Source organism: Leptonotus elevatus, chromosome 10 (genome assembly GCF_054856555.1).
Source record: "Leptonotus elevatus isolate MCC_2025b chromosome 10, RoL_Lele_1.0, whole genome shotgun sequence".
NCBI classification, from domain to species: domain Eukaryota; kingdom Metazoa; phylum Chordata; class Actinopteri; order Syngnathiformes; family Syngnathidae; genus Leptonotus; species Leptonotus elevatus.
In genome coordinates this window covers 15,525,927-15,544,761 of record NC_141248.1, presented here as the reverse complement: position 1 = coordinate 15,544,761, position 18,835 = coordinate 15,525,927, and the positions used below count along the sequence as shown (strand labels likewise).

Sequence of the window (18,835 nt, the reverse complement as noted above, 5' to 3'; positions counted from 1 at the left end):
CTGTCATGTGTTGGTCACAATGAACAATGCAATGTGAACAATGGAAATGCACTGCTGTAATTACATAAAGATTTCCAGCAATACCATTATGTTCTTTTTGCTTTCACACCTAACCAATATAGTATCTTAAAAGTCGAAGTTGTGTAAAAAAAAAAAAAATTGTTCAACAAAAAGATGCAAAAAATGGCAATATATAATGATTACAAATATTATATTCTGGATGGGAATTTTTACTTTTTGCTTTTCTTTCAGATGGCTTCCTCACATCATCATCACAACTGGTGCGATGATGAGGTGGGGAAGCCATCTGATACCATTCTTCCAAGACAAGCTCATTGACCTAAACAGGAGAGCTGCTCCTCCTTGGTGGCCACAGATAACAGTATAAAAGTCCAACGCTCAGCCTTGTCCAAAGGTTTGGACTGATAGGCTGCCAACCGAGGTGAGTGTTCTATTCCCAGTCAATTTTCACTGATGCTGTAAAGATTTGCATGGATATCTACAACCAAAAACTCTTTTGAAACTTGCAACTTTATCTTATTTGTTCTGTTACAGTACTTTACTATCTACAGTACATTGCAGCTGCATCACTGCAGAATAAAGGTGCGTTAGTGACGATTGATTATTCATGTAACCAATCAGTAAGTATCCGAGCCATTCATCTATTTATACTTTTTTTTTTCTTCTTCTCAGAGGCACCATGAGTAGGGAACCAGAAATGGAGTGTTTTGGCCCGGCGTCCATTTACCTCCGCAAGCCAGAACGAGAGAGACTTGAGGCTCAAAACACTCCCTTTGACGCCAAAACAGCTTTCTTTGTAACTGAACCAACTGAGATGTATGTGAAGGGCAAACTGGTGAAAAAGGAGGCGGGCAAAGCCACGGTCGAAATCAAGGGCGGGAAGGTAAACAGATAATTTTCTATTTTTCTTATATTGATTTCATTCACGTTTTTTTTTCTTTTCTTGCCTTGTGACAGACTGTCACTGTCAAAGATGAGGACATCTACCCCATGAATCCACCCAAGTTCGACAAGCTTGAGGACATGGCCATGATGACCCACCTCAGCGAGCCCGCTGTGCTGTATAACCTCAAAGAGCGCTATGCAGCATGGATGATCTACGTGAGTGGCTACTATTTGACACCCCCCAGTTGCTGAAGGATACGTTCTGGTAATAATCCCTTCTCTTTCAACAGACATACTCCGGGCTGTTCTGCGTCACTGTCAACCCCTACAAGTGGCTCCCAGTGTACGACACAGTTGTCGTAAATGGATACAGAGGCAAAAAGAGGATTGAGGCCCCGCCCCACATCTTCTCCATCTCTGACAACGCCTATCAGTTCATGCTCCAAGGTAGGATTGAGCATCATTTAGGATCACTTCGGTATCTATAATGTGCCTCCCTCTTTCGTCTCTGTCGAGTCCTCGCATATTCCCCAAAAATATTTTTCTGGATATATATCCTGAATTATTATTTTTAATTATTATTTTTTTAAAGGCAAATTCTTTAACTATTAAACATTGTATCTTTGAAGTTCTTCAGGTATTTTCAACACTTTATTTTGGTTGATAAATTTTAGAAATAAAATTAGGGGGGGGGGGGGGGGTAACATGAAATTGACAAATGATGGACATATGAGGTTTCGGCCCACAGCAACAACGAAATGTAACAGAAACATTTTCTCACAAGGACCTGACTATTGTACAACTCAAAATGCAACATTACTAATATTGAAAAATGAATTAATCAGTGTAACTTCATTGTCTCGACAGATCGGGAGAACCAGTCAATTCTGATCACGTAAGTGGCTTTTAAGTTATTTTGATCTTCAATGGGGCCTTGAGATACGAGTGACCAGATTTACAAATTTATTGAGATACGTGCCTTCATTCGGGCATTTTGGGCCCTCGGTGTTGCCAGCCTAAACTTGAGTAATAAGCGCTTTTGGTGGCAGTAAACTAATTTCAATTCACTACACATTAAAAAGCAGTTTGACAAAAAGTAAACATTACATCAAAAAAGAGGTTTCAAGATGTTAAATATCATTCATAGTGTCAAATTAAACCTAAAATTATACGTCGTGTATTTAAAACCATTGATATGCTAGTGTTAGCATCGATAGTCACTATTCCATGTTTCTCTCCACTAACACGCCTGATTCATGATCAGGATCGTTATCTGGCTTCTGCAAACCTTACTGATAAATCTAACCATTAGATTAAGCTGCGCTGAAGGAGGGAGACATGGAAAACAGACTGGCTAGTGGCTCTCGAGGAATGAAATTGGCCACACCTGCCCTAATTCCTTAATCTATTGCATATTGATACTTTTGTCCATCGTGTTTATATTTGACGTGCATCTATTCATGTATCTTAACATCATTTTTATAACAGCGGAGAATCCGGCGCAGGAAAGACCGTGAACACCAAACGTGTCATCCAGTACTTTGCGACAATCGCAGTGGCTGGAGGAAAGAAGCAAGAACAATCTGCTAGTAAAATGAAGGTAATACAGAGTACTGTATGTACATATGCAAAATGTATCAGAAGACAACACGCCTGGCATGTAAAATATATACAATATAGTAAAAGTCCAATTCATGTCTGGTTATTTTAAGGGCTCGCTGGAGGATCAAATCATCGCAGCAAATCCCCTGCTGGAGGCTTATGGTAATGCCAAAACTGTGAGGAATGACAACTCATCCCGCTTTGTAAGTTTTTTCTCGACAAAGCAATTCCTCTTTAGAATAGACATTGGAAACATTTCATGGCCATCTTCCTAAATTCTGTTGACATTCTTCTGTAGGGTAAATTTATCAGAATCCATTTTGGGACAACGGGAAAGTTGGCATCTGCCGATATTGAAACATGTAAGGTTCTTTCATCCGCCATCCAAATTGATTGATTACTGGACGCAACTATTTTTGACCTGACTTTACTCTTGCCTTGTTGCGCAGACCTGCTGGAGAAATCTCGCGTGACCTTCCAGCTGTCTGCTGAGAGGAGTTACCACATCTTCTACCAACTCACAACAGGCCATAAACCCGAGTTGTTAGGTTTGTGCCACTTAGACCTCAGCTCTTTGAACTTCGCCATCCAAACATGCACACGTGCTAAGTCGAAATTGTAAATATTTTTCAGAGGCTCTGCTCATCACCACCAACCCTTTCGACTATCCCATGATCAGTCAGGGGGAAATTACTGTCAAGAGCATCAATGATGTTGATGAGTTCATCGCCACCGATGTGAGTACTATAAATATCAGACAATCCTGACATTTTAAAAGATCATTTTAAAGGTTGTTCACAATCAGAGCGCAAACTCCACGTGAAAGGACCGTCACAACAGTACGAAATGACAAGTGCTTTGTTCTTTGTGCCGCAGACTGCCATTGATATCTTGGGCTTCACTGCAGAAGAGAAAGTTGGCATTTACAAGCTAACTGGAGCCGTGATGCATCATGGAAACATGAAGGTCAAGCAGAAGATGCGAGAAGAGCAAGCTGAGCCTGACGGCACTGAGGGTAACGCTTAGACACATTTCGACACTTTTTCTTGCCTGTGTTAAGGGTGTGTCCAAACATTTGGCTGCTACTATACGTTAAGGCCTTTTATCCATTTCGGTTGTGTTCTCCGGTTACATTGTGTATGAAGGGATATCTTTCCCGGTAGCCCCCGTGGGCATGCCCCCAAATATTACCAGCCGATCCTTGGCACACGATATGATAATCTTTTGTGCTCTCCGTTTTCGTCAGTGGCCGATAAAATCGCCTATCTCATGGGCCTCAACTCGGCTGATATGCTCAAGGCTTTGTGCTACCCAAGAGTCAAGGTCGGCAATGAAATGGTGGTGAAAGGTCAAACTGTGCCTCAGGTAATTTTGAGATGTGTACTACGCATTCAAAAACAATTCATAAACGGCTTTTATAACATTTGTTGTTTTTTTTTACTTCTAGGTTCACAATGCTATTATGGCTCTCAGCAAATCAGTCTATGAGAAAATGTTCTTGTGGATGGTGGTCAGAATCAATGAGATGCTCGATACTAGGCAACCCCGAAACTTTTTCATTGGTGTGCTGGATATTGCTGGATTTGAAATTTTTGATGTAAGTTAGCACCACATAAGCACAAAACTAAACTAGCAGAAGAACAAAAAAAAAACATTGTCTTGCATGTCCTTTAAAGTACAACAGCTTGGAGCAGCTGTGCATCAACTTCACCAATGAGAAACTGCAACAGTTTTTCAACCACCACATGTTCGTCCTGGAGCAAGAGGAGTACAAGAAAGAAGGAATCGAATGGGAGTTCATTGACTTTGGCATGGACTTGGCTGCCTGCATTGAGCTCATTGAGAAGGTATAGAAGAAAAAAAACTCTCTATTCCAAAATAATTGTGTTGGCACTATAGTAAAAGATCGAATGTCATTACAGCCAATGGGCATCTTCTCCATCCTTGAAGAGGAGTGCATGTTCCCCAAGGCCTCAGACACAACCTTCAAGAACAAACTGTACGACCAGCATCTTGGCAAAAGTGCCCCCTTCCAGAAGCCAAAGCCGACCAAAGGCAAAGCCGAGGCCCACTTTGCTCTTATTCACTATGCTGGCACTGTTGACTACAACGTCACCGGCTGGCTGGACAAGAACAAGGACCCCCTGAATGACTCCGTTGTTCAGCTCTACCAGAAGTCCTCAATGAAGCTTTTGGCTAACCTCTATGCCGCGCACGCGTCTGAAGGTAAATCAATGTCATCAAACTGTATATGTTGTGTCTCCGGCTTTTAAACAATGCACCGGGTAGACTTGTATGGATTTTGAAAAAGGCTCAAATACAAACATACATTTAATGTTCACATCACAGCCGAGTCTGGTGGCAAAAAGGGCAAGAAGAAGGCTGACAGTTTGTTCATACTTTAATACAAAAATTGCATACTTATATTGGAATGTGACGATGTTATAGTGAGTTAAGTGCAATGAAACAAAACAAAAAAGTTGGTGATCAGCAATTGATATCAATGTTAAAATCCTTTACAGATGCAAAAGGTGCAAAGAAAGCTGGCAAAAAGAAGGGAGGTTCATTTCAGACCGTGTCTGCTCTCTTCAGGGTAAACTCCATTTATAAAAACATCAGGCTGTTGCATATAATCAAAACCTTTCATCTATTTGTTAATAATGTATTACAAAATTAATGTTTTTCCCAATTTCAGGAAAACTTAGGAAAGTTGATGACCAACTTGAGGAGCACTCACCCTCATTTTGTGCGCTGCTTAATTCCAAATGAGACAAAAACACCAGGTAGGTTGAAACTTCTGAACACATTAGCATTAGCAATTTAGCAGTGACGTGTCCTTCATCGACATCACGTTTACTGTTTAAGGTCTGATGGAGAACCACCTGGTCATCCACCAGCTGCGCTGTAACGGCGTGCTGGAGGGCATCAGGATCTGCAGGAAAGGTTTCCCAAGCAGAATCCTCTACGGTGACTTCAAGCAGAGGTACCAAAAATACTTCACTTTCTCTAATTGGATCATTATGAGATGTGATTTAAACAATTGTTGACTTAAATTATTTATTTTTTTATTAATTAATTTATTGATAAAAATGTTACTTTATTTTATTTTGGGACATTTTGTCCATGTTGGTTAAGAAAATGGATGGCTATGATTTGAAAATCCTGTAAATTGTGTTCTTGCAGATACAAAGTATTGAATGCTAGTGTTATCCCAGAAGGACACTTCATCGACAACAAGAAGGCCTCAGAGAAACTTCTGGGCTCCATCAATGTTGATCACTCACAGTACAAATTTGGCCATACCAAGGTAAGCCATCATTGCTTTGGTGAACTTTTTAGTTTAACGAAGCCCTTGTTGTTGCTTGAGACGGTTTAGATCTGAACTTATACACCCCTCAACAGGTATTCTTCAAGGCTGGACTGTTGGGCACACTGGAGGAGATGAGAGATGAGAAACTGGTTGAACTGGTGACCATGACTCAGGCTCTGTGCAGAGGCTATGTCATGAGACGTGAATTTATGAAGATGATGGAGAGAAGGTATGTGATGCAGTCTATTTAAATGAATATTTTGCAGTATGGATGGCTTCCGAGGTTAATGGGGTTTCCTTAGTGCTGGCTGCCCCACATTTAAACCCAACACTGTAACATGTAAATATGTTAACACGTTAAACTTTCATTTTTTTTTCAATGGTAGGGAATCTATTTACTCCATCCAGTACAACATCCGCTCATTCATGAATGTCAAACACTGGCCATGGATGAAGCTGTACTTCAAGATTAAGCCTCTGCTCAAGAGTGCAGAGACTGAAAAAGAGATGGCCCAAATGAAAGAGGACTTTGAAAAGACCAAGGAGGATCTTGCAAAGGCCTTGTCCAAGAAGAAGGAACTGGAAGAGAAGATGGTTTCTCTCCTGCAAGAGAAGAATGACCTGCAGCTGCAGATTCAGTCTGTATGTGAAATAGGTCCAGATGTGTTTATAAAGAGTTACTGTACGACAACGATTAATTACATTTTATTCCATTGCGACTGCAGGAGGGCGAAACCCTTAATGATGCAGAGGAAAGGTGTGAGGGGCTCATCAAAGCCAAAATCCAGTTGGAAGCAAAAGTCAAAGAGTCCTCTGAGAGGCTGGAGGATGAGGAAGAGGTGAACGCTGAGCTCACCGCGAAGAAGAGGAAGCTGGAGGACGAGTGCTCCGAGTTGAAGAAAGACATCGACGACTTGGAGCTTACCCTGGCTAAAGTTGAGAAGGAGAAGCATTCCACAGAGAACAAGGTTGGTGTGTAATTCATCGTAAATGTAGTCGCCGCTCTTTGCAAATACCTAAAACCCAATAAACTTGCCGATATAGGTTAAAAACCTAGTTGAGGAGATGACTTCTCAAGATGAGACTATTGCCAAGTTGTCCAAAGAGAAGAAAGCCCTCCAAGAGGCCCATCAGCAGACCCTGGACGACCTTCAGGCAGAGGAAGACAAAGTCAACACTCTGACAAAGGCCAATTCCAAGCTGGAGCAGCAAGTGGATGATGTGAGACTTGAAAATGTTCCCATGTGAAATGTGCATTTGACATACATAGAGTGTATGTTTCAAAGGTTTTTTTTGTGAACTTGACTAGCTTGAAGGATCCCTGGAGCAAGAAAAGAAGCTCCGTATGGATCTGGAGAGATCCAAGAGGAAGCTGGAAGGAGATCTGAAGCTGGCCCATGAGACCATCATGGATCTGGAAAATGACAAGCAGCAGTCTGATGAGAAAATCAAGAAGTATGTGAGAATCACCACTGAACTGACTTCTTCATGTTTCATACCAGGTTTGGTCTAATGAAAAAAATGTCCTACTCAGGAGGGACTTTGAGATGAGCCAGCTTCTTGGCAAGATCGAAGATGAACAATCAGTCGGGATTCAGCTTCATAAGAAAATAAAAGAACTGCAGGTAAAGTGAAATGTAACAACTACATTGGAAAAGGATTTGGTGCCTTACATTGTAATTAGTGATGTTGTCATACATGACCATGTATTGAATTTTTTACAGGCCCGTATTGAGGAGCTTGAGGAAGAGATTGAAGCCGAGCGGGCTGCTCGCGCCAAGGTGGAGAAGCAGAGGTCCGATCTCGCCAGGGAACTTGAGGAGATCAGCGAGCGACTTGAAGAGGCCGGCGGGGCCACCTCGGTCCAGATTGAGATGAACAAGAAGCGCGAGGCCGAGTTCCAGAAGCTGCGTCGGGACCTGGAAGAGTCCACCCTGCAGCACGAGGCCACCTCCGCCGCTCTCCGCAAGAAGCAGGCTGACAGCGTGGCTGAGCTTGGCGAGCAGATCGACAACCTGCAGCGGGTCAAGCAGAAGCTGGAGAAGGAGAAGAGCGAATACAAGATGGAGATCGACGACCTCAGCAGCAACATGGAGGCCATTGCCAAATCCAAAGTAAAGTTGGCAAATAGCTAGGCACAAGGCTAAACCATTTCTACAGTTAATTCATATCCTATTGCATTGTTTGTTTTTGTAGGGAAACCTGGAGAAAATGTGCCGTTCACTGGAAGATCAATTAAGTGAATTCAAGTGCAAGTATGAAGAGCATGTGCGTCAATTTAATGACATCAACGTTCAAAGAGCAAGACTGACGACTGAAAACGGTGAGTCAAAGGAGAGTAGAATCGAATACATTTGGATCCATTTATGAATGATGCGGTCCATTTTTTTTCTTTCAGGGGAAATTGGTCGTCAGTTGGAGGAAAAGGAATCTCTCGTTTCCCAGCTTACGAGGGGCAAGCAGGCCTTTATTCATCAGTTAGAAGAGCTTAAAAGGGCCCTTGAGGAAGAAACAAAGGTACATTGTTGTGCTGTTGTCTTGAACATGTCATCAAGTGGACCGTATTTCTTGCTCATGACGATCCTGTTTATATTGTTCAAAGTCCAAGAACGCCCTGGCCCACGCTGTCCAGTCCTCCCGTCACGACTGTGATCTGCTCCGAGAGCAGTACGAGGAGGAACTGGAGGCCAAAGCCGAGCTGCAGCGAGCCATGTCCAAGGCCAACAGTGAGGTGGCCCAGTGGAGAACCAAATATGAGACGGATGCTATTCAGCGCACTGAGGAGCTCGAGGAGGCCAAGTAAGTCATGACAACTTCATTTAACTCATTCACTGCCATTGACGGCTATAGACGTCAAAAATTCATTTGAACTATTTCTATTAGTTTAACATTTTTTCCCATTTTTGTTAACAAGAGTATGAAAAACTAGATTTTTTTGGGGTACATTTAGAACAGATGTAAAATTTGTGATTAATCGTGAGTTAACTAGTGAAGTCATGCGATTAATAACGATTACAAATTTTAATCACCTGATGCCCCTAATTTTTAATAACCTTTTCTTAAAAAAAAGAAACAAATCTTTTTAATTTTTAACAATGTTTTTTATTTATTTTATATATATAAAAAATTGGGGCGATTACAATTTTTAAACATAATTAATCGCATGACTAGTTAACTCACGATTAATCACAAATGTTATATTTGTTCTAATACAAAAAAAAATTCTAGGTTTTTATACTTTTGTTAACAAAAGTGGGAAAAAAATGTTAAACTGGAAATAGTTCAAATGAATTTTTGACGTCTTTAGCCGTCAATAGCAGTGAATGAGTTAATAAAACAACTTAAAAGTATTTTTGACTGATTGGTAAAAGAGCGTGGGTTGGCAACTCATCCTCACAGTTCCCAAAAGTATGCATGTTAGGTTGATGGCAGACGTGTCTTTGCAGGAAGAAGCTCGCCCAACGTCTGCAGGATGCTGAGGAGTCCATCGAGGCAGTGAACTCAAAGTGCGCCTCTCTGGAAAAGACCAAACAGAGGCTGCTGGGTGAAGTGGAAGATCTGATGATCGACGTGGAGAGAGCGAATGCTGTTGCTGCCACCCTTGACAAGAAGCAGAGGAACTTCGATAAGGTCGGCTTTTATTTCATGCCCAACATACGGCAGTTTTTATGTTAAACATGAGGTGACTGATGGCTTTGGTTTTGGTGCATTTAGATTCTTGCTGAGTGGAAGCAGAAATACGAGGAGAGCCAGGCCGAACTGGAGGGAGCGCTGAAGGAGGCCCGCTCGCTCAGTACTGAGATGTTCAAACTGAAGAACTCCTATGAAGAATCTCTGGACCACCTGGAGACCCTGAAGAGGGAGAACAAGAACCTTCAACGTAAGATGATTTTTTTGTCATTTTGTGTCCGTTAACGAAATTATGAATATTAAGTCGTTTTATTTATTATCATGTATAACACGACTGCTCCTTCTTTTCCCAACAGAGGAAATTACTGATTTAACTGAGCAGATTGGAGAGTCATCAAAGACAATTCATGAGCTGGAAAAAGGCAAAAAGCTCGCGGAGAGCGAAAGAGCCGAAGTCCAAACAGCTCTCGAGGAAGCAGAGGTACTCAAAATGGCACTCAAGCTTGAGCATAACCATCACTCTTGACTGCGCTGAACAATTTCTTCAACCATCACAGGCCACACTGGAGCACGAAGAATCCAAGATCATTCGTATTCAGCTGGAGCTCACCCAAGTCAAGGGCGAGATTGACAGAAAGCTTGCAGAGAAGGACGAGGAAATGGAGCAGATCAAGAGGAACAGTCAGCGCGTGATCGAGGCCATGCAGACCACTTTGGATGCTGAGATCAGGAGCAGGAACGATGCCCTGAGGATCAAGAAGAAGATGGAGGGAGACCTGAACGAGATGGAGATTCAGCTCAGCCATGCCAACCGACAGGCATCCGAGGCCCAGAAGCAACTGAGGAACGTCCAGGGACAACTCAAGGTACAAGAGAAAATATGCAGTAAAACTCGAGTGGGGATTTGCTTGATCCACCTCTTCATACCACCACTATTATAAAAACTAGAGATCGATACCACTTTTTTTTATTTCAGATTAACTCATTCACTGCCATTGACGGCTATAGTCATCAAAAATTAATTTTGACTAATTAATTTAACTTTTTCTTTCCACTTTTGTTAATGGTTAAAGTATGAAAACCTAGAAAAAAATTATTGCACATTCAAAACAGATATAAAAATTTGTTAATAATCGTGAGTTAGTAAAGTCATGCAAATAATTACAATTTAAAAAAATTATCACCTGACGCCCCTAATTTTTAATAATTTTTTCTTTTTTAATAATCTTGTTTTTAATCGTGAGTTAACTAGTGAAGTCATGCGATTAATTACAATTTTAAAAATATATCTCCTGACGCCCCAAATTTTTTAATAATCTTTTCTTCTTAAAAAAAGATTTAAAAAAGAAAAGATTATTTAAAATTCGGGGTGTCAGGCAATTAAAATTTGTCATTGTAATTAATTGCATGACTTCACTAGTTAACCCAACATTTTATATCTGTTCTAAATATCCCCCCAAAAATTCTAGGTTTTCATACTCTTGTTAACAAAAGGGGAAAAAAATGTTAAACTAATAGAAATAGTTCAAATGAATTTTTGACGTCTATAGCCGTCAATGACAGTGAATGACTTAATAGCAGTATGAGTACTCAACTCTTGTGTAGTCCCCGATACCAAGTCTGATACGACTAGTAATATTGATACATAAAATACCACACAAAAAGAGGCAGATAATTTTTAAGAAATACGGTACCTATATATCCCAATATGATATTTTCCTTAAAATTGCATGAAATTAATGGCAATTTTCTAGTTTTCTCATTTCTAGTTCCTGATCATAAAACGGTCACAAGAGGGCATCGCGAATGCCTAGAAATAAGGCCCAGTATCAGCCGGATACCGATACCTGGTATCGGTACTCACCCATTTTTAAAAAATACAGTAGCAGCTCACAACTGTGCTGAATTCAGATTTATCGAATCATAAAAACATGAACAATTATATATAAAACACATAAACATAACTGTTTATTTATATGTGCATATTACATCAAATATGTTTTACAAATGGAATTTCTGCTCTGCCCAACCAATCAAAGGACAGAAAAATGCTGCTGTCATCAGTGGCCAGTTCGAATTTTTGAAACCTGATTGGTTACAGAAACAATCCCAATTCTAATACATGGGCCAGCGGTACACATTGTGAAGGCCAACAGACACATTCTATAATGCTAGGAAATGAAGAGAATAAATGAATACAATATCATGGAACAAGTACAGTATTAAAATTCATGTTGTAAAAAGTAGGTTAATGCTTCTGATTGTGTTTAGGCCAGCAGAGAAGGCTTTTCTGTTGTATTATTGATTTAGATTGACTTAATAAACAAAGGCCTGTACACAGGGGGAAAATAAAGGCAGTGGTTCAATATGTCACGTCACCTGCCTATTTTTACAATTCCTGCAGAGTTACATTTACTGTACAAAACTCACATCGAAGTAAAATACTGCATCTAAAAATACTGTATCTCAGTTTCCTGAGCAAAATGTTTACGATCTTGAATCCAGGATGCTCAGCTGCACCTCGACGAGGCTCTGAGGGCTCACGCAGACATGAAGGAGCAGGTTGCCATGGTGGAGCGCAGGAACAACCTGATGCTGGCCGAGATCGAGGAGCTGCGAGCTGCTCTGGAGCAGACGGACCGAAGCCGCAAAGTGGCTGAGCAAGAACTGGCCGACGCCAGTGAGCGCGTGACGCTGCTGCACTCTCAGGTGCCAAGTGCACGATCATGTTTGTTGTTCAAAATAGATTCATGTTTACATTTTTACATGGCTCACCGCTTTTGCTTCCATCCGTCCAGAATACAAATCTTATCAACACTAAAAGGAAGCTGGAAGCAGACCTTGTTCAAGTTCAGGGTGAAGTGGAGGATTGTGTCCAGGAAGCAAGGAATGCTGAAGAAAAGGCCAAGAAGGCCATCACTGATGTAAGCATCTGCTGAGGCTGTTTGTTTTGTGTGGACTGACAAGAAAGTGACAAAAGGCACAAAAAAAAATACAATATTCGTCAGTTTAAAAACATATTTTTTTATTGTTGTTTGACAATAGTTCAAATAATGTCCATACTCCTTTTCAATACAGGTATATGAAGTGTTTCTTTTAAAATGGTGCGAAAGACTATTTTTTTCTCAAAATTGTCCATTAAGGCCATCAATATGAATAATTGTCCAAGTAAAAAAAAAAAAAAAGGATGAAGCAAATAATTTTTTTTGTTTAAATTAATATCTCATTTGGCACTTTTACCATCCAAAATATAACAATAAAAAAAAATATTGTCATCAGATACAGTGCTCAAACTAATCTGAAAAAAAAATGTCGTTAAATTGTCTTTAAATTCTGTAAATATCCCCATTTCACATGTTGGTGCTCATTTGCATATTACGACTTCTCCATGTGTAGGCCGCCATGATGGCAGAGGAGCTGAAGAAGGAGCAGGACACCAGCTCTCATTTGGAGAGGATGAAGAAGAACCTGGAGGTGACAGTCAAAGACCTGCAGCACCGTCTGGACGAGGCTGAGACTCTGGCTCTCAAAGGGGGCAAGAAGCAGCTCCAAAAACTCGAGGCTCGGGTAGGTTCCGCAGTGTTGATATTGGTTTTCAATTTGAAATGAGTAACATCGTAACATGCCTGTGAGGTTATAGTTCAACAGCTACGGTCTGCAAGATAATGTTTTTTTTGTCATAGGCAAATTAGCATGACTCCTTCTTGTGACTAGCTCCAAGTCAGCGCTTGGATTATTTCAAAGTCCAAAATTGCTTTGCTGAATTATGGATACGTCTCAATAATGTGTTGTTGGTATTTCAAAAATAATGACACATAATTCACCCTGCCGACCCTCACTCGCCTTCTGGTACCGCCTTGCATGCTTGCTTTGCACTTTCAGACGCGCTATTTAAAGAAACCAAAATCAACCAGTGTAATCTCAGGTTTGATGAATCACATTACATGTACTCCTCCCATAATCCACAGATTATTACCGATTTTTTTATGCCCAGTAAGTAGATCAGCTTCCACATTTGTTTGCGCAAACATTTAGTAAATCAGGCCAAAGAGCAAAATAAGCACAACCACGCAGTCTTTTAGACACTGTCAGCCGCAGATCATGCCCAGACACGCGTATGCTGACTCGCTATAGTTTGAGCCAACTGGCCAACCTCCCGCCATCTGACCTGCGTCACATGCCAGCCCACCAGGCCCCGCCTCTTAAAAGCACATCTACAGTAAAACACAGATACTACAATTGTACAGTATTTAATGTTTTTATTTTATTTTTTTGTTTTGTTGGCATTCAATTATTTTAATAATGTTTTAAAAGTGTGTTTGAATGAGTTTTGTTTAAGCATGTGGGAATGCTAATTATATCAAATAAAATATGATATAGTCTTGCCAAATTCTGTTCTTTTTGCGCTGAAGGTGAGGGAGCTGGAATCCGAGGTGGACGCTGAGCAGAAAAGAGGCGCTGAAGCTATAAAGGGTGTCCGCAAGTACGAACGGCGAGTGAAAGAGCTGACTTATCAGGTAAGGATATTTCAGGACTGTACAACAGGCTGCATGTTGTACACGTTTTACACCTCTAGAGGGCATAAAACACTTCCAAGTCACTAAGCCCTTGTAAACCAGAACTAAAAATAAAATCACTATAAATAACCACATGGATGTTGATTATTTCATCCACAAAACCTCTCTTGCAAGCCTTTGAATTGTTCTTAAATATACCACCTTGTGTACCACCTTCAGACTGAAGAGGACAAGAAGAACATTGCAAGACTTCAGGATCTGGTGGACAAGCTGCAACTGAAAGTCAAGGCCTACAAGAGGCAATGCGAGGACTCTGTAAGTGCTGGAGCTGAAATGTTAGACCGGGGGCGGGAAAAAGTGCTCAGGGGGGTCACGTTATTATTATTATTTTTAATTACGAAAGTTGGGAGTACAGATTGTCCTTATAGTCGGTGTGAATGTGAGTGCGATTGGTGGTTTGTCTGTATGTGACCTTTGATTGGCTGGCAACCAGCTCACATCACGGTGGACCCGCCTCTAAAATGGAGTCAGCTGAGAAAACAGCGCCCCAAGTGGTGTAGAAGATGGATGGATCTTTATTCTAATTTTTTAATTGTATTATTTATAATCAATTAAATTATAATGAATTAACCAAATACATGTTAGTTGTATATTTAATGTTTTTATTTTATTTTATTTACTCCAAAATAATTAAACAATTATTTACTGCAATTTATTTTTAAATATATAAATGTGAAATCCTTATTTTGTACATTTATAATAAACCAACCGATTATTTACTGAGATAAATTGCGAATTTTATATCAAACGTGAACAGTGACACAGAAATAAAACTAACAAAATACAGTAAATACAATTTTAAAATGTAAAATTGTAATCTCGTGCTTAAAAAGGAGTAAGAAAAAGTGAAAGTTTAAATGAATATAAAAAAAATCTATATCCTTTCTCTCGGTATTACAAATGCAGCGGACAGCGTTTGTGTGTGAGTCTCATATCCTTTTGACCTCATTGAACTTGTGAACCGTGTGCTTTGTAGGAGGAGCAGGCCAACTCCCACCTGACCAGGTACAGGAAGGTTCAACATGAGATGGAGGAGGCTCAGGAACGAGCTGACATTGCTGAGTCGCAGGTCAACAAGCTGAGGGCCAAGAGCCGTGACTTTGCCAGGGTATGTTTCTTTTATTTTATAGAGCTGAAGCTTACAGCAAATTGATGATACATCATCATCATCATCATCATCATCATCATCATCATCATCATCCTCACCATCATCATCATTTGGGATGTCCGATATCACAATTTTTCTGACCAATATTAGTACAAGTACTCAACTCTTGAGTAGTTACCGATGACGATATCAAGTACCAATACCACTAGTACTTTGATAGTAAAATTTTCCCCTGAAAAAACAAAGACAGATCATTCTAATTAGAAAGACCTATAAATCCCAATATAGCATTTTCCTTAAAATTGCATGAAATGCATGACAATTAATTTTCAATTTCTAGTTCCTGATCATAAAACGGCCACAAGAGGGCCACCATCGCGAGTACCTCGATACCTTAAAATACGGTCCTGGTATCGGTACTCGCCCATCCCTAATTATCATCATCACCACCATATAATAACTTAAATGCCCGTGTCTCATCATCTCTTCTGTGTTGCTTCAAAGGGAAAGGACGCTGAAGAATGAACATCAGTCACAATAAGACACTGCAAGAAATCATACAATATGATCTTTTTGTCAGATGTATCAAGTGTGTAACTAAATAAATTTGCCAGCAATTGGATGACCTTGTTTTGCTTGTTGTGTTTGATGGGGCAAAACTATTAATATGAATTAATCTTATTTAATTGTATTTTTTTTATCATTATATTTATTTACATGATTCTTTTTATTTATTTATTATATATTTATTATATTTATTTAATTTTATTTTTAATCATTTTTAATTAAACGTCATATAATATAAGTAAATCCATTTTAAATTCCTAGCTAATATATTAAATGAAGTAGCAATATACTGGTAAACCTCTAGAACGACAAAGTGTTTGGAAAACATGGGTGAGACTAAGTAACGTCACCAAATCAAAATGTGCAATATTTGTAAGTCTCGCAACAGATAGAGCGCTCTGTCCATTTAACCATATACGTCTAATTGGTAAGGCGAGCACCAGAGTTATAAGGTGACTTATACTGTGCGAAAGTGTCAGCCGTATTTATCGAACCTCCAAAATAACCCGGCCCTCAAGTGTTGCCTGTTATCACGTGAAAGACGTCCAGGTTAAGGCAACTGCAAATCTTGCGCGCGCGGTGTTAATGTTAGTGTCAGTCAAGTGACCTGACAGTTAGTCTTCGTGCGTACGTGTACTATATCAAGGTCCCTGTGATGAAAATAGACCCATTAGCCCATCAACTGCATGTACGCGTTCAATTGATAATATTGTTTCATTCAAAGGAGAAGGCAGACTTTTTATAAGGAAAACATAATTTTAAAAAATTGGTTATTTAAGCTGAAAAATGACCTCAACACAAATCAATATCACACTTGTTTTTTTTTACAGTACACTGCATCTTTTTTTTTTTTCATTTTAACATTTTCTTCATTACTATGAACATTTCTGTATCAATAACTTAAAGATGCAACCACATTTCTATCAGTTAAAAAAAAATCACTTTTATGTTAACAAAAGTATGAAAACTTAGGGGGGAAATATTGTACATTTTATTGTACTTTTAAAACAGATATACAATTTGAGATTGATTGTAAATTAACTATTGAAGTCATGCGATTAACTACAATTAAAAATTATTATCAAAATCGCATGACACCCCTAATATATATATATATATATATATATATATATATATATATATATATATATATATGCACAGTATATAGAGTACAGTATATATACTGTATTCTCTTTTACTTTATTCTCTTTATTGCATTCCGCGTATCACCCCGTGGTCTCACACGCCCAGCTTTAAACTGATATCTCCTCATCAAAGTTTGGACACGTAGGTCATTAAGAGTTGAGATGTTTACTATTACATATATAACTTCTGAAGCTGGACTCCCGTCTTAGCTTAAGCCCTTTTATGAAACAAGATCTTGATGTGCGCGTCCCACAACGAAGGCCCTTTCCACAAAAAGAGCCGAGACGGGAACAAATGTCTGAGCTCAGACATTTGTTGGCGAGCATTGCCGAGGAGACATCTATATTTGTATTTCCTCCATATAAGCAGCGCCGGCCAGCGAAACAGATCGAGTGTCACATTTTTATTTAATATATTGGCCTATTTTGTCGGGTGTGAAGCCCGCAGCCTTCAGCCCCAAAGCCCCCTCCAGCCCATCTTTGTCACTTCAGTGTCATCTTTCAACAAGGAAAGAATGCAAACTACCAAACGTCGTATAACATGATCCCCCTCCTTGCCGCGTATGGCAAACAAACGTTCGACTTGAGGGAGAAGGTCAACCGCCAGTGTGGCCTTGTCTTCACTTCATCTGTCAGCGTCCGCGGCGCAGCAAGACCATTTAGAGGAAGAGTTTAAAAATAAACGCGCGCCCTCGAGACGACCCCGAGTGCCTTTCTTGAAAATCAAGCAGATGTGAAACCAGTCACCTGTTCGACTGCACATTCCACATCGGACTAGGTATGGACAATGTTCAGGCAGTATCGTTACTAAAAAATCATTGGGACAAAGTACGACGATATATTCAGGGCCTTTGAACCGGGTGGCGGACCTGTGACCCGTGGGCCGAATAAAGGCCATGAGATACGAGCCACCCTTACAGACGATTTCTTGTTTTTGCTGTGACATATATATTTATATATGGATGGTGACAGTGAACAACTCACCTCACTCCAAAGCGAGTAGCACTTTGACAGAGAGTGAAGAATTTGTCAAAAAGAGGCTTCAAGCTAATTGATGACATTTACCGCCAAACTAAACTACATGTTGTCGTAAATTATACATAATGAGAAATTCTACAGATGTGCTAACGAATAAGGAAAGGGGTATCTTCTTTATCCTCTGTGAAAAGTGCTTACTGTTACTGTAGTTTACTCAGAAAGTTTAGTTGAATCATTTTTCCATCCCGTATATTTTGTATGGCTCACATAAGACTTGAAAAACTGAAATGACTCCTTTATAGACAAAAAAAACAAAACATACATGAATGTATTTACAATTCTGTAGCTTTTAAAATGACCCCAAAAAATCCTCTAAGCATGTAAAGTCAACTATTATGACTTCAGTTAAGAGCTCGGCTGTCGCAATTTGTCTTTGACTTTCAGTGTTTGTCGCTGACAAGGGGAAAAAAAAGAGTAAAATGTGACAATATGTCAGGGCCAAAAGTTGCAAAGTATAATGAACTTTCTTAGTTAATAAGTACAATAATTCACATCATTACAGTTATCGTACAACTTTTAAACATAAATGAATAAATGCTATTAAAGCTGCAAAATATGCCTCCATTTTTGGTGTGACTAAAAATGGTTCAATTTTTATCAGGTGGGCAGTTGTCTATTTTATTGATTGTGAAACTGGCTTATAGGATTATATGATCTTGATGATGATGATGATGATGACAACCAATATCTGCTTGCTTTAAATGTTTTTTTATGAAGTAGTGTAAATATTACAACATTTTGTATTTGGATTTCATGTAAAGACAAAAATAGAGCCACGCCCACTTGCAGACTGTCCACCATGGCATCGTTCGATGGTGCATTCCAAAACAATTACAATGTAAAACTTTTTTTAAATAAATGTTTAGATTATTTGAAATGCCTTTTCAATAATGGTAAAAAAAAATAAAATAAAAACATTTGCATTTTTATTGCTGTATTCATATAAACAAAA

The 18,835-nt window shown here is 39.5% G+C and overlaps 1 protein-coding gene across 1 annotated transcript; it reads left to right on the top strand.

Moving 5' to 3' along the window:
- The first annotated feature begins 329 nt into the window (after nucleotides 1–329).
- Nucleotides 330–15,755, top strand: LOC147167308 (myosin heavy chain, fast skeletal muscle-like). The gene is made up of 41 exons (XM_086086395.1): nucleotides 330–442; nucleotides 556–603; nucleotides 694–904; nucleotides 979–1,122; nucleotides 1,197–1,353; nucleotides 1,774–1,801; nucleotides 2,395–2,506; nucleotides 2,619–2,711; nucleotides 2,807–2,870; nucleotides 2,958–3,056; nucleotides 3,142–3,245; nucleotides 3,385–3,523; nucleotides 3,755–3,873; nucleotides 3,956–4,105; nucleotides 4,185–4,355; nucleotides 4,431–4,734; nucleotides 5,031–5,101; nucleotides 5,204–5,291; nucleotides 5,374–5,491; nucleotides 5,692–5,815; nucleotides 5,911–6,047; nucleotides 6,205–6,460; nucleotides 6,544–6,786; nucleotides 6,863–7,039; nucleotides 7,128–7,273; nucleotides 7,353–7,443; nucleotides 7,543–7,932; nucleotides 8,015–8,141; nucleotides 8,217–8,335; nucleotides 8,421–8,617; nucleotides 9,265–9,448; nucleotides 9,533–9,698; nucleotides 9,805–9,929; nucleotides 10,006–10,314; nucleotides 11,954–12,157; nucleotides 12,247–12,372; nucleotides 12,845–13,015; nucleotides 13,861–13,965; nucleotides 14,185–14,280; nucleotides 15,002–15,133; nucleotides 15,638–15,755. Exons 3-41 carry the CDS (start codon nucleotides 701–703, stop codon nucleotides 15,656–15,658), a joined length of 5,811 nt encoding a protein of 1,936 aa, XP_085942521.1. The 5' UTR covers nucleotides 330–442; nucleotides 556–603; nucleotides 694–700; the 3' UTR covers nucleotides 15,659–15,755.
- Nucleotides 15,756–18,835: the final 3,080 nt, after the last annotated feature.

What these genes read in the sequence shown, in the direction of transcription:
- LOC147167308 (XM_086086395.1), top strand. Translation starts at nt 701, where the DNA reads ATGAGTAGGGAACCAGAAATGGAGTGTTTTGGCCCGGCGTCCATTTAC. An exon ending in ACAAATTTGGCCATACCAAG is followed by an intron (nt 5,816 to 5,910) that starts GTAAGCCATCAT and finishes ACCCCTCAACAG; the next exon opens with GTATTCTTCAAGGCTGGACT. An exon ending in TCCAAAAACTCGAGGCTCGG is followed by an intron (nt 13,016 to 13,860) that starts GTAGGTTCCGCA and finishes TTTGCGCTGAAG; the next exon opens with GTGAGGGAGCTGGAATCCGA.